The 25,583-nt window shown below is 44.1% G+C and overlaps 1 protein-coding gene across 6 annotated transcripts in view; it reads left to right on the top strand.

The window, feature by feature from the left end:
* LOC106569178 (zinc finger protein 521) overlaps positions 1-25,583 on the top strand; it is a 169,254-nt gene that overhangs the window by 129,796 nt on the left and 13,875 nt on the right. For all 6 annotated transcript variants that reach the window (XM_014140256.3, XM_014140254.3, XM_014140250.3 and 3 more), the window contains exon 7: positions 9,352-9,467. In XM_014140256.3, the coding sequence (XP_013995731.1) occupies positions 9,352-9,467 (116 nt within the window). The remainder of the gene's footprint in view (positions 1-9,351; positions 9,468-25,583) is intronic.

The following is a 25,583-nucleotide window of genomic DNA, read 5'->3' as shown; positions in this document are numbered from 1 at the left end:
GCTATACCCGTTATTTTTCACTTTTCCATTCCTCAGCTGTTTACTCACTTCACTCGTTTTTACCTCAGTGTTTTTTCATCAGTTCATATTTAGAATTGATCAGGTCTCATCATTTTACTTGTCTCATATTTTCCCTCCTCCGCTCTTCATGTTCAGCTCTTCTCTTGTCCCATTGTCCAGCAGATGCTCACTCATTTGGCTTGTTTCTCTCACTTTTTCTCAGTATTCACCCCTCCTCTCATGCCCATCTCCTCTCATTGCTGTTTGGCCTTATCTCTCTTTTAGCAGCAGCTTATTGATATTTCTCCTCCTCCCCTTCTCCACCCTCCTCCCCCTGCCGGGGTCAGGCCGTTTAATATACAGAGCATGCTTTCTTCATCTGAGCCTTCATTTTCTACCGGCTGCTTTGACAGACAGGTCCCCCTTCTCCCTCTGCATCCATATCGATCACGGCGGCAGGCGCAGGAGAGAGTGGGATGCAGAGAGGGGGAGAGAGAGAGAGAGAGAGAGGAGAGCGAGAGAGAGGATGAGAATGTGAGCGAGAGAGAGAGAGAGAGAGAGAGAGAGAGCACCCTCAGGACAGTGGTGGTAGAGCAGACACACAGAGGAGGGGGACGGGGGGATGGATTGAAGTGGTGGACCATGGGGAGTATGGATGGAGGGACTGAAAGGCCTGCTACTGTTGAGAAAGAAGGGAGGGGACAGGCTGAGACTCAGATCACACTAGCCTCCTCAGGCATTTTCTCGATAGGGAGAAAAGGATGGGGGCAGTTGTCTGTGAGACCCAGTCTGTCCTTGAAAACATTTATACCCATTAAGATGGACTCAGTGATACAAGTCTGTATCCAAATTATCCAGTTTACCCGGAGAGGCATGTCTGTGTCGGAGGGGCAAAATTACTTGCAGTTATTCATTTGAGTTATTCACCACCTGGATTCGGTCTTATGTAGTCAAATTTGAAATATATATTTTTTTACATTGTTATCCAATGTTATCCAAGTAGAGACTCAGAGCTACAAAATGGTATATCATACACTTCATTTTTTGAGGAACAATGAGAAAGTAATTCTGCTTTGAAAGTTGATACACTTGTAAACTCAGTTTTGAGAAAAGGGCCTTTGAATGTTTTGGTACCTACTGGAGAGCTCTCCTTTGTCTACACCCATTCAGCATTGTTCACACCCTCTTAAGCCAGCCCCACACATCTCTTTAAGGATTCACATGAAGTCATGTGCTAAACAGTGAGTAGTGTAGTAAAGTTAAGACTAATACTTCTAGTAGCCTACAATAAGGGACAATTACAGGTAAACAGAAAGTGTCCAGATATTTAATAAATATTAGATGACGCTTACCCAGACACACTTGTCTAAATTGATGGGTCATGTGAAAGAAATGCTATAACCCCCAGGCACATCCAGTGGTGGAAAAAGTACTAAATTGTAATACTTAAGTATAAATCATTTCAAATTCCTTAGATTAAACCAGACATCTGTGTCCAGTCCAGGTGGTGCTCGTACAGGCAGACCATCTGTGGGAGAAATAATGTCAGTGTTGCACAGCAGCTGAAACCTGGTCCCGACAGTCAGAACGCTTCTTGGCGACAACAACACCAGGCTCCAGAGCATCGAAGCTGTAAAACAGGGAATAACAACAACAAAAATCTGAAAATATTACAACCCTGCACAATGTCAATTCACCTCCCAAGTTTAGATAAGAAAAATAACCTCATACAATGTAATGAAAATTATTTTCACCTGAAGTGCTGGTACTGCTTGATCTGTGGCAGCGGCCTGAAGTACGGAGTCAGGTGTTGTTGCCAGCCATAGCTTTCCACCAGCACCGTACCATCCTCCAGTCCAACCAGCTGTGGGATGTTGACCCCTGTCACAGTGCTGTCTTTCACAACACCAGCAATCTCAGACAAAGTGTTCACTCTGGTCTTTCTGAAGCGCTGCTTGATGAGACCGAATAACCAGTCGTGGGCAAACTTGGTGTGACCTGGGATCAGGAAGTGAAGGTACCAGAGCACAAACTTGTTCTTGTTTTGGCCACTGCAGTTATCACAATTCAGGTCCACACGTGTTTCCCCAACTCCGAGGTTGGTGAAGAAATGGAGCATGTAGTTGATGACTACGCTGCTGCCTTTGCTTGTTTGGGCCAGCTCTCTATTTGATGGAAGGCATTAGACCATTGTCCTTGTATGACTGGTGGAGAGTCAAGCGTGTTCTACTGATGCTGAAAGACAAATTCCAGATACAAATATTTTAGCATTATTATACAATAGATGCGAAATGGCATTCTGAGAAAACATCACTAACCTTACACACAATTCAATCATACACGTTACTAGCAATACAAACCGATTGTCATAGCTAAAGTTAACCAAATAAATTAGGTTCAACATTAATGTTAGCTAGCAAGCTAGCATCTAACCTCAGATAACTTTAGCTAGCTAACAGCAAGTTTTAACTTTAGCTACTGTAGCTAAAAAATGAACTATAATCCCAATCCATAGAGTAACATTATTAGCAATACAAACTGATTGTCATAGCTAAAGTTATCCAAATAAATTAGGTTCAACGTTAATGTTAGCTAGCAAGCCAGCAATCGAACTCCAGCTGGCTAGCGAATCATACATGTATATTAATGTTAGCTAGCAAGCTAGCCATCTAACCTCAGCTAATGTTAGCTAGTTAACAACAAGCTTTAACTTGGGGTCTTTTGTTTAGACATGTCACGTTAACGTTAGCTAGCTAAAAAATAAACTATAATCCCAATCCATAGAGTAACGTTACTAGCAATGCAAACCGATTGTCATAGCTAAAGTTAAACAAAAACGTTAGGTTCCTTGTTAACGTTAGCTAGTAAGCCAGCCATCGAACTCCAGCTGGCTAGCTAACAGCAAGCCTTAACTTGCAATGAAAACAACTTTCTGACAAAATTAGAAACGTATAATATCTGAAACTGTAGCTAGATTCTTACCCGTATACATGGATGAATGCTTCACGGCAGACTGCAACCCCTTTCATTAAATAAGACGTCCTGTGTCGTTTCCGTTTAGTTTGCACAGCTTGTTTAGCCCGTTGTGTTCCACTGATTTCAAAACTCGGTCAACTTCTTCCGTGACAACAATACTGTTGATCACCGTTTCTTCCCCATTACCGGCATCAGAAGACTCTACAATGTCTCCTTCAATTAAAATGTTGTTACCTAAATCAGGGATTTCCTCATTGTCTGATTCATTTTCAGAGTCATGGCACGATCGTCCTCCAGAAAGTAGTCTATTACAACTTTTTCCCACTGACCTTTGTCGATAGCGCCTGATAAATTCAGGGCAGCAATGTTATTGAGCAGTAGCAACATATCTGCAGTTCTCCATGGCTAACGTTATATCTTTAGAAAAAACTGCAGTAGAAGGATTATCTACGCATAACGAAAAGCTCATTTTAATGACACAAGATGCTACAATGCAGATCAATCTGAAATTCATCTCTCGGCATGTCCAGCCCACACATTATCATGGCTAGTGGGAAGGTTCCTTACTTTTTCTTTGGCTAAACCAACTAGGCTCGCAATTTAACAACTTCATTCGTATTTAAAGATGGCATAAAAGTTTGTTATTAAGGCACATGAAAGTTCACATGTTCGAGAAGGCATTTCTGCCAAAAAACGTCTCTCCTGTGAAGTCGTGACTTGCGACATATGCCTAGTTTCCTGAATCGGGTTACAATTACACTCTAGTCTGGTGGAGGTAGATCCCATTTACAAAACCAGGAGAATGGACAGACCATATAGGACCTGGTAATGAAAAACATAGGTAATATAGTAAAGGAAGAAGAAGAAGACAACTTTGGGGAAAGCTATGGTACAGCTCTGCAAATGGCATGTTGTGAATGTAAGATGAAAGGATGGAGAGAGGGAGGAGAAGGGGAAGAAAGCTGGGGAACAGAAGGAGGGTAAATGGGAGTGGAAGCGAGGAGAGGAGATGAGAGGAGAGCAGAGGTCCATAAGCCCCTGGATGATGAGATAGAGTGAGGCTGACTCTCCCAGGACAGCTTTGACAGGTTTCAGAAATGGGTGAGCCTGCAGTTAGAAGTGTCTGCTCTTCCCGCACCCTTAGGAGCTACGGGGGGCTGCCAGGGAAAATGTGATTGGGAATATTAAGACAAACAAAACAGGAGAAAGTGTTGTGGGTGTTCCCCCCCTTATGTCACAGTAGGCGAATGAAAGTCATAAAACTCCAGGATGTTCTTTGTCTTTTATTGGAAATAGAAAGTGATTTCTGTAGTGCATTCCTTTCATTCCTTCTATGAACTGCCCATCTCAAAATTAAGCTTATTACTAACAATGAAATGACATCAATCTGAGAGTACTGACTCACGTTGCCAGAAAATCTATAGCTGTCCTATCATGAACTCCTGGGTGTGAAACACAAGTAAATAAAACAGATAAATAAATACATAAAAAAGATGAAAGGGAGAATAAAAGCAGGATCAACTTTTCTCCCACAAACAGCTTAGTATTGGTGATGTATGTTCAGAGAGAGTGAGTGAGAAAGAGAGACAGCCTGCAGAGAGCACCGTCCACCCTGCCAAAATAAAGATGAGTTGGGGCCCGTGCTGGGGCCCGTAGTAAAGGAGACGTCTGCCATGGCGGAGGCCCCTGAGATCTAATCAGAGGGCTTAATATCCCCGACAGCCAGGAGACCTTGGCCCCTCCGCCCCGCCGCCTCAGCTCAGACCAGCCCCAGACCTGCTCACTCATTCGGCCTCCACTCACACAGCCAGAAAAGTCCACAAAGTCGTATTCCTCGCTCTCTCTCGCACTCGCTCGCACTCTTTCGAACGCACTTGTTTTCTCACTCTCTCTCTCTCCCTCTATTCCCCGTCTTTCTTCCTCTTTCCCTCTCTCTCTCCCTCTCCTTCCCTGTCTCTCTCTCCCTCTCCTTCCCTGTCTCTTTCTCCCTCTCTTTCCCTGTCTCTCTCTTTCCCTTTCTTTCCCTGTCTCTTTCTCCCTCTCTTTCCCTGTCTCTCTCTCGCCCTCTCTTTCCCTGCCTCTGCCTCTCGGTTTCTTGCTCTGTATCTTGCTTCCTCTCTCTGCTATTACTATGGCCCTGTGTAGCCATTGATAGGGATAGTTCTAAACGAGAGGTGCCAAAACTCAGTGTCATAAAAAATGTGCCCACTTCCCCAATGTTAAAAATATTTTCTCACAACCCTCGCCCTGTACTGTAAAACATTTTTGCATACCCTCCCCCTCATAAAATTAACTCAAACTAATGTTTCCGACCACAAATAACAATAACTTTAGTGACCCTGTGTTTATAAATGTGGATATCGACTTTGCCACTTCGGCATGCTTTTGTGGCACAGTCGATTACATACAAGGCTACGGGCCAGAAGATTGAGGGTTCGCCGACCACCACAGCTCTCCCGGCCTGTTTCATTAGACCCACACTACGATCAGAGCCAGCTGTAGACAATGATCAGTTAGGTGGAAATCAGATTTTCAACATTTTAATGTTATATTTATAATTATATATGCAACAAATTTTCCACCAACAGTTTCTGTGCCAACGCACCACAACCAATAAGCAAAGCTTACTGACTTTGGGTGCTTCAACATCATGATTTGCATTTTTAACACCACAATCTGGACAGTTTGGATGCCTGAATTATATTTTGAACAAATGTACGCATGAAGCCTACAGGAGACTTTTGAAGAAGCTTAATCAGATTAAAACGTGTTTATGGAAAGGGGTTACCAAGTCAGTTGCACAACTGAATGCATTCAACTGAATTTAACCCAACCCCTCTGAATCTGAGAGGTGAAGGGGGCTGACTTAAACCACATCCATGTCATTAGCGTCTGGGGAGCAGGTGTTGTTGGCAGTTAATTGTCTTGCTCAAGGGCAGAAATGCAGATTTTTCCACCTTGCTCAGGGATTCAAACCAGCGACCTTTTGGTTACTGGCCCATCGCTCTTAACATTATGCTACCTGTCTCCCCTCAAATGTAATACATTTTAAAAGATAAATGACAAATATTTAGGCTATATTGAAGTGTTAGGTTCTAGGTGCGCAAGGAATAGCTGCTCGGATCGGAGAGGAGGCAGAAAACGCATGACGCTTTCCTGAATAACTGGGCCTGCTGGGAGCATATGTGATCACATTATTATAGCACGACTTAGGAGAATGATGATCCGCAACAGACAGCGCATCTCAGTACTTAAAATACAGCCAGACTGGCCTGGTATTGTGCCTTTATATGCCTTATAAACTGTCCAGAGTAGACCCACAACTGATCCAAATTGAATTAATAGAATGAAATATTCAAATCACAGGGCTTTGTACCGTTATTCAAATGACAATTTCACTGCAGTTTACAGCCTAGAGTAGAATGTTGTACTCACTTGAAAACAATAAGGCAATTACTCATTGCTATGTGGTGTTGTAGGCTAGTCTAGGTAGGATAACTGTCCCTAAACAACATCAGTAGGGGAGCTTTTGGAGCTGCCTCTCCGCTTATACTGAACATTGTTGCAGCTTTGAATGATTTTGCGTGTGGTATCATTGTTAGTTAGCATATTGCAGATCTGGACAAACTATCCACCTACCACCATTGTCCCGTGTAGCTCAGTTGGTAGAGCATGTTGTTTGCAACACCAGGGTTGTGGGTTTGATTCCCATGGGGGACCAGTATGGAGAAAACATTTATGAAATGTATGCATTCACTACTGTAAGTTGCTCTGGTTAAGAGTGTCTGCTAAATGACTAAAATGTACTATGAAAGGTGGATAGAGGGCAGGATAGACAGACTGGTAGACTATATTGGCCTGTGGTATAGTTAATGTGTGGAAAGTGAAGTGCATAATGGAACCTCCAAAACACCTTGATATAGGGGAGGTGCATGCAAGCAGATGATAGAAGAAATCATATAGTAAAACCTACAAATAGGGTGAATGTAAACCTGGGGGAAAATGCATTATAAGAGCTAAATAAAAAGTTAGACAACACTCCCCAATTAGCCCACTTGGTCTTTTTACTCATAGTGTTACAATTTCTGATGATCAAGCTGTGAATGCATATTTGCCAGGGATATGTTTCAAGGATTGGTACAAACGTAGCGATGACATCAACCCACTGAATATTGATGTATGAACAAGGTCAGAAGACATGTTAACATCATGATATGAGGAGCACACCTGACACCTCTCTTGTGTACTGTATTGTAGGTAGGCAGGTGTGGGATTTGCAACCTAACCCCCAGATGAAAGTGTTTATTTATAACTACGAAAGTAATTTAAGAACAAATTGTTATTTACAATGACGGCCTACTTGTAAAGTCCCCTAACCCGGACAACGCTGGGCCAATTGTGCGCCGGCCTATGGGACTCCCGATCACGGCCGGTTGTGATACAGCCCGGGATCAAACCTGGGTCTGTAGTGATGCCTCCCAGTCTTGAAGCTTTTTTTTGTCGTAGTGATTTCTCTGCCTCCCAGTCCAAGACTGATAACTCACTGTTGCAGCTATTGTCTGCTAGCCTATTTTCAGTTAAAAAAAATATGTCAAAAACACAATCAAAGCCACAATCATTGTAGCCTCTTAGAACAAAGTAGTTGTATATTTAAAGCGTTGGATATTCTCATGTTGTAGTTAACCTTGGGATAAAACAAGGCTGTTGTGAATAGAACATCCAGCAAGCTGTCTCTATCTCTGTCTGTTTGTCCTTGTGTTTTTAAAAGTCTGCCATAACCATAGCTGTAGCGTTGTTTGTTGGTTCATTAGTGTGACTTTGTTCATATCAGTGTTCAACACGGTGTTTAGTTTAGTCGTGTACCACAGACAGCTGTCACTGAGATATTAGTAGCCAGGCAGTGTCTGTCACTCTGGATGTAAAGCACTAGCTGGAGATATATAAACGTTTATTTAAAAAAAAAAATGAAGGACCGTAGGTGGCGGCCATCCTGGTGTCTGTTTGCCGGAGCTAAGTGAGCCTCAGGCATATACAGCTCAATAATTAATATCAGCTCTCCCTGGTGCACTCAAATTGGGACATGTTGATGTTGCGAGCTCCGCCATGCGCCCGTGCGCTGCAGTGTGGCTCCCATCAGGGGCAAATGGGCTGAAGCGACCCCAAAGTGCTCTCAAATAAACACCTCACCTTTAGCGGCTGCTTTTCATTCACCTCCCTGCGGGCCTCAGCCCCTCAGCCCAGGCGGTGCATGCATTAAGAGAAAAGTTATTTTGAGCCGTTAAGAAATTCAAATGAAGCCTGGCTCCACATGGTAACTTTTCGGAAGCAGCCAAACCTTAGAGAGTAGACAGCCGGTACGTACTTCCTTAAAGCACAGGGGTCTGGGATAACAAACGCCATGTTTGAAGTGCCCCTCTGAGAACACAGAAGAGACACACACACACACACACACACACACACACACACACACACACACAAATTACACAGACAAGCACACACGCATATACCCATCTCCCTAGTCTACTGTAGCAACGTGGACTATCTATGGCTTAATTAAAGCACAAATGCATAGTATATATTTATATATTTTAAGTGCTAGGCAAGTTGTATGCGTGTATGTGTTTATATCATAGTGACTGTAGTCTTAGTCTGCATAAATAAATAGTGCATCTGCATGAATATTTATATTGTCGATATCATTAGCGATGTAGAGTAATGGAGGCCATGTTTTGCACGAAGCAATGCCAATTTCTTCTGTGGTTGTTTATTTTCTAGTTTGTTGTCCCCACAGTATTTCTAAATAAAGATCATCATTATTCTCCTAACATTATGTCCTAGCTCACTGTACTGTAGCAGCACAGCCGGGTATGACCACTCTGTTCAAAGATTGTTAGATAGGCCTATCAAAGTTCACTTGTTTTTTTCTTAATTACTGACATCATAGTGTCCTTTATTGTCCGTACAACATATTCAGGCGCAAGGATTTAGTGCGTTTTCCTAGCTATTGTCGAAGCATATATATTGGCTTTACAATCATTTGTTTCTCTTTTTTGTTTCTGTCTCTTTTAGCCTATGTCATTGTGGTTTATTTTGCATTTGCCGTTATTTCCTGATAGCTGTATTTGTTTTGTTAGCAACATTTTCAATATTTTACTATGATTTCAAAAAAGAAACTCATTTTTGTTTTTCCTCTTCCTCTCTTTCTCTCCCTCTCTCTCTCTCTCTCTCCCTCTCTTTCCCTCTCTCTCTCCCTCCCTCTCTCCCTCCCTCCCTCCCTCTCTCCCTCTCTCTCCCTCTCTCTCTCTCTCCCTCTCTTTCCCTCTCTCTCTCCCTCCCTCTCTCCCTCTCTCTCTCTCCCTCTCGCTCTGTCTATAGTATTTGTCCAGGCCAGCAAGCTCCAGCAACACATCTTCTCAGCTCATGGCCAGGAGGACAAGATATATGACTGCTCCCCGTGCCCACAGAAGTTCTTCTTCCAGACCGAGCTACAGGTAAACCCAAACTTAGCCCTGGTAGTGGACACCACCACCAAGCACACACTCACTCACTCACTCACTCACTCACTCACTCACTCACTCACTCACTCACTCACTCACTCACTCACTCACTCACTCACTCACTCACTCACTCACTCACTCACTCACTCACTCACACACATACATACATACATATGCAAGCAGGAGCACACACACATACACACATTACACCCTGCCTCCTCTCTGTCCCGGTTGAGACTGGGAGACTCAGACAGAATTACTCCAGTTGGTTTCCAAACGAATTTGTGATCAACAGATACAGAATGATTTGATTTGCTTATTAGACCTTACATATCTGGAATTAGAAGGATTAGGAGAATGTGCTTTTTGGGGAGTATTAACTATACTGTACAGAGAAAAAAACACACTTCAGTCAATAATATGCCAGCAACTCCCAGCCTCGTAATCACAGAGGAGGCACTCATAGCTAAATATGATCTGTGACTTTAGGGATGCCATATCTGCCCTTCAACATAGTTAGAATTTGGACTCTTTGAAATGTTCAACATTGTAGAGATAATCCATTTGCAAGTCATCTCTTCCCACTATCCTCAGAGTACTTAAACAAAATGACATAATTTCAGTCATCATTTTGTTGTTTTTAAGCAGCTCGATCATATTTGAGGGAATTGTATCCTGGCAGATCATGCCACATCTTTCCTAGTTCCTTGTACAAATCTTTAATTTTCTAGCAGTACCACTTTTATCTCTCATAGTTGAGAACCAAGGACCCTAACATATATGAATATATCCATCTGAGTAGAGACAATTAAAATGTTCGTATGTCCAAGCACCTTGTGAAACCCGCTAGTATACTCTCCCCTTTTTTGATTCCAGATAGAAGCCGTTTTGGTTCCAGGGAGAACTCTTTTGGGTTCCATGTAGAACCCTCTGTAGATAGGGTTCTAAATAAAATCCAAAAGAGTTCTACCTGGAACCAAAAGGGTTACTCAAAGGGGTATCCTATGGGGACAGCCAAATAATCCTTTTCGGTTCTAGATAGCACCTTTTTTTCTAAGAGTGTACCGAACATCATACTACTGACCTCTAACCCCAACCACCACTTACACAGATTGGTGGAGCAAGCTCAGTATTAGCATCTAGCCAGCAGATGGAAGGGTGAATCCAAGGTTTTAGCTTAGCATTGATCAGACAGTTTATATTGAGATTCAGCCAGTAAACACATATCCATGGTGTGCCAGGAGGAAGGTGAATGTGATTATTATCTACCGGTCAGTTGAGTCTACAGAACAGACCAGCATGAATAAAACAAGTGTTGATGCACCACCCACCAACATACAGGTTCCTCATGGAGGACAAGGTTATTAGTAACTAAAAAGTAGTGTGTTTAACTAACACGTCTTGTGTGTGTTCTCTATCTCTCTACACAACATGGCAAACAGCATCTGATTTATCCCACTTCATCTCTCATTGGAACGAGTGTTTTGAGTGTTTTCGCTATAGCCAGGGTTGTTACAAGTACCTGTAAACAATCTCAAATAACCTGGGGATGTTTTTCCTACTTTTTACTCTGACATGTTTTGGGATCCAGCTCCCGGAGGTGTTGTTTCATGCTTATATTGTTTTACACCCTTTGTGAAGAGACGGAGAGCAAACATGAAAGATCTATGGCACTTTGTTGTGGAGCAGAGGGCTGTGAAAAGGAGAGCATGTATTGAGCATAGGGGATAAGATGATCATCAAATTCAACCTGTGCCATGGCATGCTCTTGAAGCAACCCCAAGTGGGTGCATACACACATAGACACACACACACGTGTGCACACATGCTCAAACACACACACACACACACACACACACACACACACACACACACACACACACACACACACACACACACACACACACACACACACACACACACACACACACACACACACACACACACACACACACACAGGCTTATCACACTTAAACATACATTCAGAACACAGCATTACATACATTCACATTCTATAAGTTACACAAGCAGTTTATTAACACCAAGACCATCCACTGACTCCGCCTGGAGTTCCTTATTTTTAATAATGAAGACACATGTTTTCAAAGAAAATTACATTTTTCTTTGTAGACCTACAATGTGTTGTACAGCGTGGACAATGTTTCTAGAATATACAGTTGAAGTCGGAAGTTTACATACACCTCAGCTAAATACACATTCTGTGACGTCTCCATTCTGTGACGGCTGGGTGGTCCCATGTTGTTTATACTTGCGTACTATTGTTTGTATAGATGAATGTGGTACCTTCAGGCATTTGGAAATTGCTCCCAAGGATGAATCAGACTTGTGGAGGTCTACAATTGTTTTTCTGAGGTCTTGGCTGATTTCTTTTGATTTCGCCATGATGTCAAGCAAAGAAGCATTGAGTTTGAAGGTAGGCCTTGAAATACATCCACAGGTACACCTCCAGTTGACTCAAAGGATGTCAATTAGCCTATCAGAAGCTTCTATAGCCATGACATCATTTTCTGGAATTTTGAAAGCTGTTTATAGGCACAGTCAACTTAGTGTATGTTAACTTCTGACCCACTGGAATTGTGATACAGTGAATTATAAGTGAAATAATCTGTCTGTAAACAATTGTTGGAAAAATGACTTGTGTCATGCACAAAGTAGATGTCCAAACCGACTTGCCAAAACTATAGTTTGTTAACAAGAATTGTGTGGAGTGGTTGAAAAACGAGTTTTAATGACTCCAACCTAAGTGTATGTAAACTTCTGACTTCAACTCTAGATGTCTCTTTTCTACTGCATCCATACTGCGGCATAATGCTCGTCAAAGTTTATGTACCGTATACGAGTTGTTTGTTTCGGGATGTTGTTTTTTATATCACTACTCAAAAATGTCTCCCTAACATGGTGAAGTAATTTGTCAATCTCTCTGTAGTGAAGCTGTCATCCAGCGATGAGGAGATGGATGTTGCTTCTCTCTCTGCCTGGTCTACCTGGAGTTTTGAGTTTCTCTCTCCTCCTACACCCTGACACTCTGGCCCACTCTCTTGCTACCTCGGCTCCTCATCTCTCACTGTAGTCAGAGAGGTCAGGGGGTTACTGCAGGCAGGGAGAGAGAGAGGAGAGGGGAAGCAGGCAGGGGGGAGAGAGGATAGGGGAAGCAGGCAGGAGGGAGAGAGGAGAGGAGTGGAGAGGGAGACCTGTCTGCCATGGTAGGCAGGTAAAGGGAAGCAGCAATGATATTTGATTAATTTGCTGCTGAGATTCCCTGAAACAGACCAAAGGCTGTGATAGGTATGCAGGGCCACTCCCCTCTCCCCCACCGCCTCCCCTCTTCTCCCCCACTGTCCTCCCATCCTCCCACACCGCCTCCCCCTGTGAACTCTACCCTGCGAGGGGTAGACAATTTTCGCCAGCCTGTCGAGATGGATGATGGGAGAGCATCCGTCTAACCAGCCCTCCCAGGACCCCCCACCCGGCCACCCCCTCGGACCGGACAGATTGACTGACTCCTGGGCCTCGGTGACCCAGAATCCACAGTCCAGAAGAGACTCTGCTCTCCCCTAGACCACCATTGTTTCCAGAAACCCTCTGAGACCTGTCCCCACCCTCCACACACCACATCAAATTTATTTTTAAATCAAATTTATTTTTATATAGCCCTTCGTACATCAGCTGATATTCTCAAAGTGCTGTACAGAAACCCAGCCTAAAACCCCAAACAGCAAGCAAAGCATGTGAAAGAAGCACGGTGGCTAGGAAAAACTCCCTAGGAAAAACTCCCTAGAAAGGCCAAAAACCTAGGAAGAAACCTAGAGAGGAACCAGGCTATGAGGGGTGGCCAGTCCTCTTCTGGCTGTGCAGGGTGGATATTATAACAGAACATGGTCAAGATGTTAAAATGTTCATAAATGACCAGCATGGTCACATCTCCCCTTCCCCCATCCCATTAAAATATGGAGAGGAGATATTGCATGAGGTACTGATGGGGAGGGCCAATGGTTCAGTGCTGGTGCTATCAGGGCTAGCTGTGGTGTGGTCTCCAGTATGGTCTCCCTGCTCTCTCACTCTTTCTCTCTCTCTCTCTTTCTTTCTCTCTTTCTTTCTCTTTCTCATTCTCTCTCTCTCTTTCTCGTTCTTTGGATGTCTCTTCCTTATTACATAAGGCACTGAGTCACTGACAATGCTCTACTATTCCACTGGGTTAATGAGGCAGATATATTAACTGATGGTGGTGGCAGTGAATTAGCCACAGCTTAAATCTTTCTATAAGTGGAAGTTCATTTTGCGGTTCCACTTACATTTTTACATTTTTTCTGGGATGAGATTCCCCCTCGTTCCTCTTGGCTGGGGCTCTTTTCTATCCTACACTTTCATTATCATTCCTTGGAAGTCGTGTATGTCCTGCTCCAATTGACAGATGAGAGGAGGGGAGTGACTGGGTAGTCAATTGGTACACTAGGACTTCTCCTTCTCCCTCTTTCATTAGATACCCGCAGGACACCCACCTTAATTGGAGTGTCTTTTAAAAGGATTCCTTCAAAGACGCCGATGCTCGGTCCAAAGATCCAGCTCTGTAATGAGTGCTACAAGTCACAAGAACACGTCTGTATCATGTTGTACTACTTCTTCTCACAAATTACATCCTCCTTTTTCCTCTGTGTGTGATAGCCATTATTGCCAAGCTGTGACCGATTTTTCTGTTTTAAATTAAGGAAATGTATTAGCTGCTGTGTCGCCGTGTTAGTGTAAACAGCGATGCATGTCGTGACATCCATAATTTCTGGGGAAAATGCTTAACAATTGGGGGAAAATATATCTCGGAAATAGAGCAGAAATAATCACCATGGTTTGCTGTATTACTAATGATATTATTGCATTAGCATATGTAATAGCATAGCCCATGCTACTGTAGACCGGATAACAATTTTAGGGTCATTTCTCAAAGTCTGCGAGAGCCAAATATACGCAGTCATCACACAAAATATTATTTAAACAATATTACATTATATTATTTAGTGTTACGTTTGTCAGTGTTTTTTGGAGTGTGATATTTATTTGTGTTTTTGGGTCTCTCGCCGTCTTTGAGAAACTGAAACGAGGTAAAGCATTATTCTGACACGGTACATTGGGACTATAATTCCCATGAAGATTGATTTTTAGAATGTGCACATTTGGGATATGCCCCCACCTTGAGTGCACCATGTCCCTAACAACTTTCCACTCTGAGGCTGATCTACATTTCACTTTTTGAGAATACACTATCTTCATTTGCCAAGTGTGACAGCTTCACATGCATTTGAACTTCTGTTTTTTTCTTTTTAAATGACAAGCCATTCTTCTCTTCATCACCCCAGGTGCTCACAATGCTGTCACCATTTCAAAAAGTTGAGCAGCAAAATAAAAGTGAATAAAAGGGCACAACTGTGTGTTTGTGATGCGCTATAATTAATATTTAAATGTATTTATAATGATGTACAAACACGCTGTACAAACAGTCGCCAGCCCTGTAAAAAGGGATGTAAACATTGTGAGTTGAATGGCAACGACGTAACACGGACGTGGCGTTCTACTTTCCTACTGTAGGTGGATCAGAATTAGACAGCATGACAAACCTAATGATCCTACGAGGATTTTCTCACTGCAATGTGTGTGTGTGTGTGTGTGTGTGTGTGTGTGTGTGTGTGTGTGTGTGTGTGTGTGTGTGTGTGTGTGTGTGTGTGTGTGTGTGTGTGTGTGTGTGTGTGTGTGTGTGTGTGTGTGTGTGTGTGTGTGTGTAGAGTATGTGCCTCTGTTTCTTCCTCCAAGGGTGGATCTGATGTGTACATGCGAACACAGTGTCTGGAGGGAAACATGACAAAAACTCCCAGAAGCCTTTGAGGCATTCTCTTTCTCTTCTTCCTCCGCTCGCTGTACTACAGGGAAAAGTTAAAACCAAACAGAGGAAGGGATGCTCAGTGCAGGAATTCATCATCGGATCTGTTCCCTAACACACACACATTTGTATTTCTATTTCACTTTCTGACACTTTGATGAAGCTTGTCATTAACGCCGCATGAGAAATATATTCCAGGTTTCATTTACCTATTTAAAGAGATTCACTTTGCAAATGTCTGATTCTAAACGTGTTTTACAAAACCCTGTTGAGGCTAGCTGGTCCTCACAGCGTCAGATTAAACAGTTCCTCACAGATACGTTTTCGAACATGTACAATAATTATTAGACATTTCAATTTTGTACAAATGTTACATGACACCAATTGTGTGGCTATTAAAAGTGAATATTCTGACTGACTCTCTCCAAACAAGTGGGTAAACGTGAGAGTGTTTTTGTTCTTTGTCGGCGTCACAGTTTCCACTCAAATCTAACAGTAACCTCAAATTTACTCCTAAAATTCACTCTGTCACTGAAGTAGCTATAGCAGCGAGAGGAAAGGAGCGAGAGACAGAGAACAGAGAGAGGAGTATTGTATGAGTGAGTTTGCTGTGCTGTAGCATCATCGCTCCACCACTCAAACTCTTGTCCGTAAGTGAAGCAGTTAAATGTGAGAGTAATTTTGTTTTGTTTCTGGGACTGTGGAGCTCCATGGACCCCATCTCCCTCCCAGTGACAGGCTTGGATCTCACATCCTCTTCCCCCCTTCCACCCCCTGCCTCAGTCTAATTAGTGTGTGTAGCCCAGGGCTCACGTCCCACCAAGACTCATCCCCCCCATCTCCCTCCCAAGATGGCTCCCCTAAGAAAGATCCTTAATTGGGTTCTTTAGTCATAGTCTCCATTTTAAGTGTGGAAAGGCATCTGTGTTGGTAGCTATCATCTCAGAAATCATCTCAGATTTTTCTCTTTCTCTCGCTCACTGCTTTCTTTATCTCTCTCTTTTCACTGTCTCATTCTCCCCATCTCCCTCCCTCTCCATCTGCTCTCTCTCTCAATTCCTGTATGTATCTCTCTCTCTCTCTCTCTCTCTCTCTCTCTCTCTCTCTCTCTCTCTCTCTCTCTCTCTCTCTCTCTCTCCCCATCTCCCTCCCTCTGCCTTCTCTCAATTCCTGTATATATCTCTCTCGCTTTCTCTCCATATCCCTTTCTCTTTCTCCCCATCTCCCTTCCTATTTCTATCTCCCCTCCCTCTTTCCATCCCTCCCTCTCTCTGTTCTTTCTCTCCTTCCCTCTTTGCCGCTCTGTAGTCGCTTCATTAAATGAGGCTCTATAATAACCCAGTGGTTGTGCAGTTGTTTTGCTACCTCAGTCAAACGTCACTGCATAGTGGGTTTCTAGCACCATTCACTTGTCTACTTAGACAGGGTAATGATTATCATTTGGTGGAACAAAGCACACTAGCCCTCCAATAAGGGATCTGTCATCTCCCGTTGCACCTCAAAAAGTATCACGACTCAGGATATGACCCAAATGCAGACACAGGAGGTGGATGGTTCGGTACTCAGAATATTTATTATCACATAGGGTCAGGCAAAAGGTCAGGACGAGAGCAAGCAGAGGTTCATAATCCAAGGCAGAGTCAACAAGGGACAGAACGGCAGGCAGGCTCAGGGTCAGGGCAGCTAGAAAGGTCGGAACCGGGAAGACTAGAAAACAAAACTAGAGAGTAACACAGGTAACACATGGAAAACATGCTGGGACGACTTGACGAGACAAGACGAACTGGCAACAGACAAACAGAAAACGCAGGTATAAATACTGTAGAGTATTTGTGTCATCAAGGCAAAGGGTGGCTACTTTGAAGAATCTAAAATCTAAAATATATTTTGATAGTTTTACACTTTTTTGGTTACTACATGATTCCATATGTGTTATTTCATAGTTTTGATGTCTTCACTATTATTCTACAATGTAGAAAATAGTAAAAATAAAGAAAAACCCTTGAATGAGTAGGTGTGTCCAAACTTTTGACTGGTACTGTATACGGAGGGTACGGGGCAACAGAAGATGAACAGCAGAGGGGCTAAGGACTTTAAAGATGGGGAATGGAACAATAAAACAGGGGGAAAGTTTTCGATACTCCGCCTGGAGGGGCAGATCATGGGTGGACAGCCACACCCTCTGCCCGGGTCGATAGCATGGAGCCAGGGTCCGGGGGCGATCCGCTTCTCGCCGAGACATGGAGGAGGTCTAAAGAAGAGCGGACCAAGCTCTCTTCCAGGTATGCCAACAGCGGTGAATGAACATCTGGGCCGAGGGTATGCTGACATCTTCCTCTTGCTCAGGGAAGAGGGGTGCTGGTAACCCAAGGAACACTCGAAGGTTGAGAGTCCAGTGGCCGAGCAGGGAAGGGAGTTGCGGTCGTACTCCACCCACACAAGTTGCTGGCTCCAGGTGGTGGGGTTGGCAGAGACGAGGCAGCGAAAAGTAGTTTCCAGGTCCTGATTGGCTCGCTCCGATTGGCCGTTGGACTGGGGATGAAACCTGGAGCACAGGCTGGCCGATGAACCATGGAGGGTGCAGAATGCTTTCCAGAACCTGGACGAGAACTCAGGACCCCAATCAGAGACCATGTTGACTGGAAGTCCATGGATCCGGAAGACGTGCTGCACTATACGTTGGGCCGTCTCCTTGGCTGAGGGTAACTTGGGAAGGGGAATGAAATGTGCAGTTTTGGAAAACCTATCCACCACAGTAAGGATGGTGGTGTTGCCATCTGACGGAGGGAGACCAGTGACAAAGTCCAGGGATATATGGGACCAGGGGCGATGAGGAACAGGGAGTGGTTGAAGGAGAATCGAGAATTTCAATAAGCATTTCTCTACGGCTGGCCATGCTTTCCTCCTGGCTACCCCAACCCCGGCCAACAGCTCCGCACCCGTGCAGCAACTTTCCCAAGCCTCCCTAGCTTCCCCTTCACCCAAATCCAGATAGAAGATGTTCTGAAAGAGCTGCAAAACCTGGACCCGTACAAATCAGCTGGGCTAGACAATCTGGACCCTCTTTTTCTAATATTATCCGCCGCCATTGTTGCAACCCCTATTACCAGTCTGTTCAATCTCTCTTTTGTATCGTCCGAGATCCCTAAAGATTGGAAAGCTGCCGCAGTCATCCCCCTCTTCAAAGGGGGTGACACCCTAGACCCAAACTGCTACAGACCTATATCCATCCTGCCCTGCCTTTCTAAAGTCTTCAAAAGCCAAGTTAATAAACAGATCACTGACCATTTCGAATCCCACCGTACCTTCTCCACTGTGCAATCCGATTTCCGAGCTGGTCACGAGTGCACCTCAGCCACGCTGAAGGTACTAAACTATATCATAACCGCGATTGATAAAAGACAGTACCGTGCAGCCGTCTTCATCGACCTGGCCAAGGCTTTTCACTCCGTCAATCACTGTATTCTTATCGGCAGAATCAACTTCTCAGATAGAGTTCAGTGTGTCAAATCGGAGGGCCTGTTGTCCGGACCTCTGGCAGTCTCTATGGGGGTACAACAGGGTTCAATTCTCGGGCCGACTCTTTTCTCTGTATATATCAACGATGTCGCTCTTGCTGCGGGTGATTCCCTGATCCACCTCTACGCAGACGATACCATTCTGTATACATCTGGCCCTTCTTTGGAGACTGTGTTAACAAACCTCCAAACGAGCTTCAATGCCAAACAACACTCCTTCTGTGGCCTCCAACTGCTCTTAAATGCTAGTAAAACTAAATGCATGCTTTTCAATAGATCGCTGCCTGCACCCGCCCGCCCGACTAGCATCACAACTCTCGACGGTTCTGACTTAGAATATGTGGACAACTACAAATACCTAGGTGTCTGGCTAGACTGTAAACTCTCCTTCCAGACTCATATTAAACATCTCCAATCCAAAATTAACCTCTCTTGGGTAGGTGGGACGAAATTGTCCCGCACTATTCAACAGCCAGTGACACATCAGAGTGCCAAATTTAAAACCACAAAATGTCATAATTCAAAGATCTCAAACATAGGACTATTTTACACCATTTTAAAGACAAGACTCTCGTTAATCTAACCACATTGTCCGATTTCAAAAAGGCTTTACAGCAAAAGCAAAACATTAGATTATGTTAGGAGAGTACATAGCCAGAAATAACCACACAGCCATTTTTCAAGCAAGCATATATGTCACAAAAACCAAAAACACAGCTAAATACAGCACTAACCTTTGATGATCTTCATCAGATGACACTCCTAGGACATTATGTTATACAATACATGCATGTTTTGTTCAATCAAGTTCATATTTATATCAAAAACCAGCTTTTTACATTAGCATGTGATGTTCAGAACTAGCAACTAGCATATACACTGCAAACTTCCGGTGAATTTACTTAATTACTCAGCATAAAACGTTCACAAAATACATAACAATTGTTTTAAGAATTATAGATACAGAACTCCTTTATGCAATCGCGGTGTCAGATTTTAAAATAGCTTTTCGGCGAAAGCACATTTTGCAATATTCTGAGTAGATAGCCCGGCCATGACAGCTAGCTAATTTGACACCCACCAAGTTTGGCCCTCACCAAACTCAGATTTACTATAAGAAAAATTGGATTGGACGGCTTTGCTGTTCTTCGTCAGAATGCACTCCCAGGACTTCTACTTCAACAACAAATGTTGTTTTGGTTCGAAATAATCCATAGTTATATTGAAATAGCTCCGTTTTGTTCGTGCGTTCAGGTCACAATCCGACGCGCGAGCGCATTTCGTGACCAAAAAATTCAAAATATTCCATTACCGTACTTCGAAGCATGTCAAACGCTGTTTAAAATCAATTTTTATGCGATTTTTCTCGTAAAATAGCGATAATATTCCAACCGGGCGACGTTGTATTCGTTCAAAGACTGAAAGAACAAAATGGAGAATTCACATGAATGCGCATCTCCAGTGTCACTGTCCCCAGGCAGGCCAGTAAAAAAACTCTGCTGCTGTTCTTTGCCCAGAGACTGCAGACATCTCATTACACTTTCTGGCGCCTTCTGAGAGCCAATGGAAGCCTTAGAAAATGTCACGTTACAGCACAGATGCTGTATTTTTGATAGAGAGGCTACAGAAGGACAATAAATTGTCAGACAGGGCACTTCCTGTATGGAATCTTCTCAGGTTTTGGCCTGCCATATGAGTTCTGTTATACTCACAGACACCATTCAAACAGTTTTAGAAACTTTAGAGTGTTTTCTATCCAAATCTACTAATTATATGCATATTCTCGTTTCTGGGCAAGAGTAGTAACCAGTTTAAATCGGGTACGTTTTTTTATCCGGCTGTGCAAATACTGCCCCCTAGCCCCAACAGGTTAAATCTAGAATCTGCTTCCTATTTTGCAACAAAGCCTCCTTCACTCATGCTGCCAAACATTCGCTTGTAAAACTGACTATCCTACTGATCCTTCGACTTCGGCAATGTCATTTACAAAATAGCCTCCAACACTCTAATCAGCAAACTGGATGCAGTCTATCACATTGCCATCCGTTTTGTCACCAAAGCCCCATATACCACCCACCACTGCAACCTGTATGCTCTCGTCGGCTGGCCCTTGCTACATATTTGTCGCCAGACCCACTGGTTCCAGGTCATCTATAAGTCTTTGCTAGGGAAAGCTCCGCCTTATCTTAGCTCACTGGTCACGATAACAACACCCACCCGTAGCACGTGCTCCAGCAGGTATATCTCACTGGTCATCCCCAAAGCCAACACCTCATTTGGCCGCCTTTCCTTCCAGTTCTCTGCTGCCAATGACTGGAACGAATTGCAAAAATAGCTCAAGTTGGAGACTTATATGTCCCTCACTAACTTTAAACATGAGCTATCTGAGCAGCTAACCAATTGCTGCAGCTGTACACAGCCCATCTGTAAATAGCCCATCCTATCTTACCTCATATTTACTTTTTTGCTCTTTTGCACACCAGTATTTCTACTTGCACATCATCATCTGCACATCTATCACTCCAATGTTAATTTGCTAAATTGTAATTACTATGGCCTATTTATTGCCTTACCTCCTCACGCCATTTGCACACACTGTATATAGACTTTTTTCTATTGTGTTATTGACTGTACGTTTTGTTTATTCCATGTGTATCTCTGTGTTGTTGTTTGTGTCGCACTGCTTGCTTTATCTTGCCAGGTCGCAGTTGTAAATGAGAACTTGTTCTCAACTGGCCTACCTGGTTCAATAAAGGTGAAATATATATATATATTTTTAAAAGAGCCCAATGAGCCTGCCTTGAGTTGAGGCGCTTGGCAGTGAGGAGATATTCCAAATTCTTATGGTCGGTCCACACTAAGAATGGATGTTCCGGCCCTTCAAGCCAGTGCCTCCACACCTCCAGCACCGTCTTGACCGCCAGAAGTTCCCGATTTCCCACATCATAGTTCCCAGCAGAATTGAGATGATGGGAGAAGAAAGCGCAAGGATGCAGCTTTTGGTCCTGGCAGAACGCTGGGACAGGACGGCCCCCACTCCAATGTCCGAGGCGTCAACCTCCACCACGAACTGACGGGATGGGTCCAGATTAATCAGGATGGTGGAAGTGCTGAAACAGTGCTTCAGATCCAGAAACGCCCGGTCAGCAGCAGGGGACCACATGAACGGAACCTTAGGAGAGGTGAGTGAAGAGGGGGTAGGCCAGGGTGTTGTAGAGTCGAATAAAGCGGCAGTGGAAATGAGCAAATCCCAGGAAACGTTGCAGCTGCACTCTGGATGTGGGTTGGGGCCAATCCACAACCGCTCTCACCTTGTCAGGATCCATCTGAATGTTCCCTGCAGCGATGACGTATCCCAGAAGGAGACAGTGGAAAAATCTTCTTTAACAAACAACTGGTTCTCCAGGAGGTGCTGGAGGACTTGTCGGACATGGAGAACATGCTCTTGAGCTGACCGGGAAAAGACAAGGATGTCATCGAGATAGACAAACACAAACCATTTCAACATGTCACGGAGCACATTGTTGACCAGAGCCTGGAACACTGCAGGAGCGTTGGTCAGACCAAACGGCATTACTAGGTACTCGTAGTCTCCTCTAGCCATGTTGAAGGCTGTCTTCCACTCATCTCCTTCCCATATCTGAACCAGGTGGTAGGCGTTCCGAAAGTCCAACTTCCAAAAAATTGTCGCCCCCTGGGGGTGCTCAAAAGCTGAGGAGAGGAGTGGAAGCGGGTAACATTTTTTTACAGTGATGTCATTAAGGCCCCAGTAGTTGATACACAGGTGCAGGGTTTTGTCCTTCTTTACCAAAAAACCCTGCGCCGGCAGGGGAAGATGAAGGATGCATGATCCCAGCAGTTAGAGAGTCCTCAATGTATACCACCATGGTCTTGGTCTCCGGGCCAGACAGGGAATAAAGCCGCCCCCCGAGGTGGTGTGGTGTCCGGCAGGAGGTCAATAGCGCAATCGTAGGGTCGATGCGGAGGAAGGGATGAGGCGCGAGCCTTGTTGAAAACCGCCCGGAGGTCCTGGTACTCTGCGCGAACCGCGGAGAGATCCAAGGCTTTTCACAAGCCCGCAGAACGACGTCCCAGGGCAAGCTGCGCTGCCTTAAGGCAATGTGCATGGCAGAACAGGCTACAATCCAGGATAGAACGAGTGGCCCAGTCAATCAGGGGGTTTTGCCTCTGGAGCCATGAAATCCCAAAGCCACAGGTGTATGAGGAGATTGAATTAGTAGAAACTGTATGGAATCACTGTGATTACCCGACACTCGCAGGTTAACGGGAACCGTACTGTGAGTGACCCTGTCAACGGAGCATCAGTCCAAAGCTCTGGCATCCATGGGAATGGAGAGGAGTTGAGTAGAGATACCCAGCTCAGATACCAGGGTAGCGTCCATGAAGCTCTCGTCAGCCCCAGAGTCAATGAGCACCCGGAGAGATTTTGACCAGTCAGCCCACAGCAGGATACCGTGGAGTGGAGTGTGAGTAATGGGAGTTTGGAGACTCCCTGTATGGCCCACCAGCATTCCCGTACCTACTGATGAGCCTGATCTTTTACTGGACAGGTGGATATGTAATGTCCTGTTGTACCACAATACAGGCAACTGTTGGCGCTCTGCCTGCGTAAATGTTCACTAGGAGACAATCTAGCCCTGCCCTGTTGCATGGGATCAGGAGAAGATGAGCCGCTAGTCCCAGATGATCCCAGAGGGGGTTCGGGTGATTTCGGATTCTCTTGGGAATGCAGGTGTCGGGGACTTCCGGGGTTCTTCGGAGGCGAGGGTGAAACCATGGACGAGCGAGTGTGGCTGAGAACAGACCTTCTCTCCCTCCTGTGTTCCAGGAGGCGCCATCGATCCTTATAGTCAAGGCTATGAGGGAGTCGTGGTCCCTGGTTAACTCCCGGGCTGTGAGTTCCTCTTTGATTTCCTCCAATAATCCATAAAGGAAGGTGTCGAACAGGGACTCCGGGTTCCAGGCACTCTCGGCGGCCAGCGTACGAAAGCCAGCCGCGTAGTCTGCCAAACTTCGGGAGTCTTGATGAAGTAACTTCTGAGCCGCCTCTCTCCCGGACACATGGGAATCAAACACCTTCCTTACCTCCTCCACGAAATCTCCAGACTAAGGCAAACAGCGGATTGTTGATCCCACATCAGTAGTAGCGAGGTTACTGAGCACCCGGGAGGTTTCCGTTGTGGCTTGCTCCAGTAATGAGTTGAACATACAGTTGAAGTCGGAAGTTTACATACACCTTAGCCAAATACATTTAAACTCAGTTTTTCACAATTCCTGACATTTAATCCTAGTAACTGTCTTAGGTCAGTTAGGATCACCACTTTATTTTAAGAATGTGAAATGTCAGAATAATAGTAGAGAGTGATTTATTTCAGCTTTTATTGCTTTCATCACATTCCCAGTGGGTCAGACGTTTACATACACTCAATTAGTATTTGGTAGCATTGCCTTTAAATTGTTTAACTTCTATGGGCTAGGTGGGATGCTTGCGTCCCACCTACTCAACAGCCAGTGTAATCCCGTGGCGCGATATTTAAATTCCTCAAAAATGCAAAAACTTCAATTTTTCAAACATATGACTATTTTACACCATTTTAAAGATAAGACTCTCATTAATCTAACCACACTGTCCGATTTCAAAAAGGCTTTACAACGAAAGCAAAACATTAGATTATGTCAGCAGAGTACCCAGCCAGAAATAATCAGACACCCATTTTTCAAGCTAGCATATAATGTCACATAAACCCAAACCACAGCTAAATGCAGCACTAACCTTTGATGATCTTCATCAGATGACAACCCTAGGACATTATGTTATACAATACATGCATGTTTTGTTCAATCAAGTTCATATTTATATCAAAAACCAGCTTTTTACATTAGCATGTGACTAGCATGTGACTAGCATTCCCACCGAACACTGCCGGTGAATTTACTAAATTACTCACGATAAACGTTCACAAAAAGCATAACAATTATTTTAAGAATTATAGATACAGAACTCCTCTATGCACTCGATATGTCCGATTTTAAAATAGCTTTTCGGTGAAAGCACATTTTGCAATATTCTCAGTAGATAGCCCGGCATCACAGGGCTAGCTATTTAGACACCCAGCAAGTTTAGCACTCATCAAAGTCAGATTTACTATAAGAAAAATGTTATTACCTTTGCTGTCTTCGTCAGAATGCACTCACAGGACTTCTACTTCAATAACAAATGTTGGTTTGGTTCAAAATAATCCATAGTTATATCCAAACAGCAGCGTTTTGTTCGTGCGTTCAAGACACTATCCGAAAGGGTAAATAAGGGTGACGAGCATGGCGCAATTCGTGACAAAAAAATTCTAAATATTCCATTACCGTACTTCGAAGCATGTCAACCGCTATTTAAAATCAATTTTTATGCCATTATTTTCATAAAAAAGCGATAATATTCCGACCGGGAATCTGCGTTTAGGTAAACAGACGAAAGAAAATAAAGCATTCGGTCGACTCGGGCACGCGCCTAAGCCCATAGTACTCTGATCGGCCACTTGCCAAAAGCGATAATGTGTTTCAGCCAGAGCCTGCCTCGATATCGTTCAGCTTTTTCCCGGGCTCTGAGAGCCTATGGGAGCCGTAGGAAGTGTCACGTTATTGCAAAGATCCCCAGTCTTCAATAAAAAGAGCCAAGACAATTTGTCA

The sequence above is a fragment of the Salmo salar genome, chromosome 14 (assembly GCF_965601325.2).
Source record: "Salmo salar chromosome 14, fSalSal1, whole genome shotgun sequence".
In the NCBI taxonomy this organism is placed as follows: Eukaryota; Metazoa; Chordata; class Actinopteri; order Salmoniformes; family Salmonidae; genus Salmo; species Salmo salar.
This window is presented reverse-complemented; position numbering and strand designations above follow the sequence as displayed.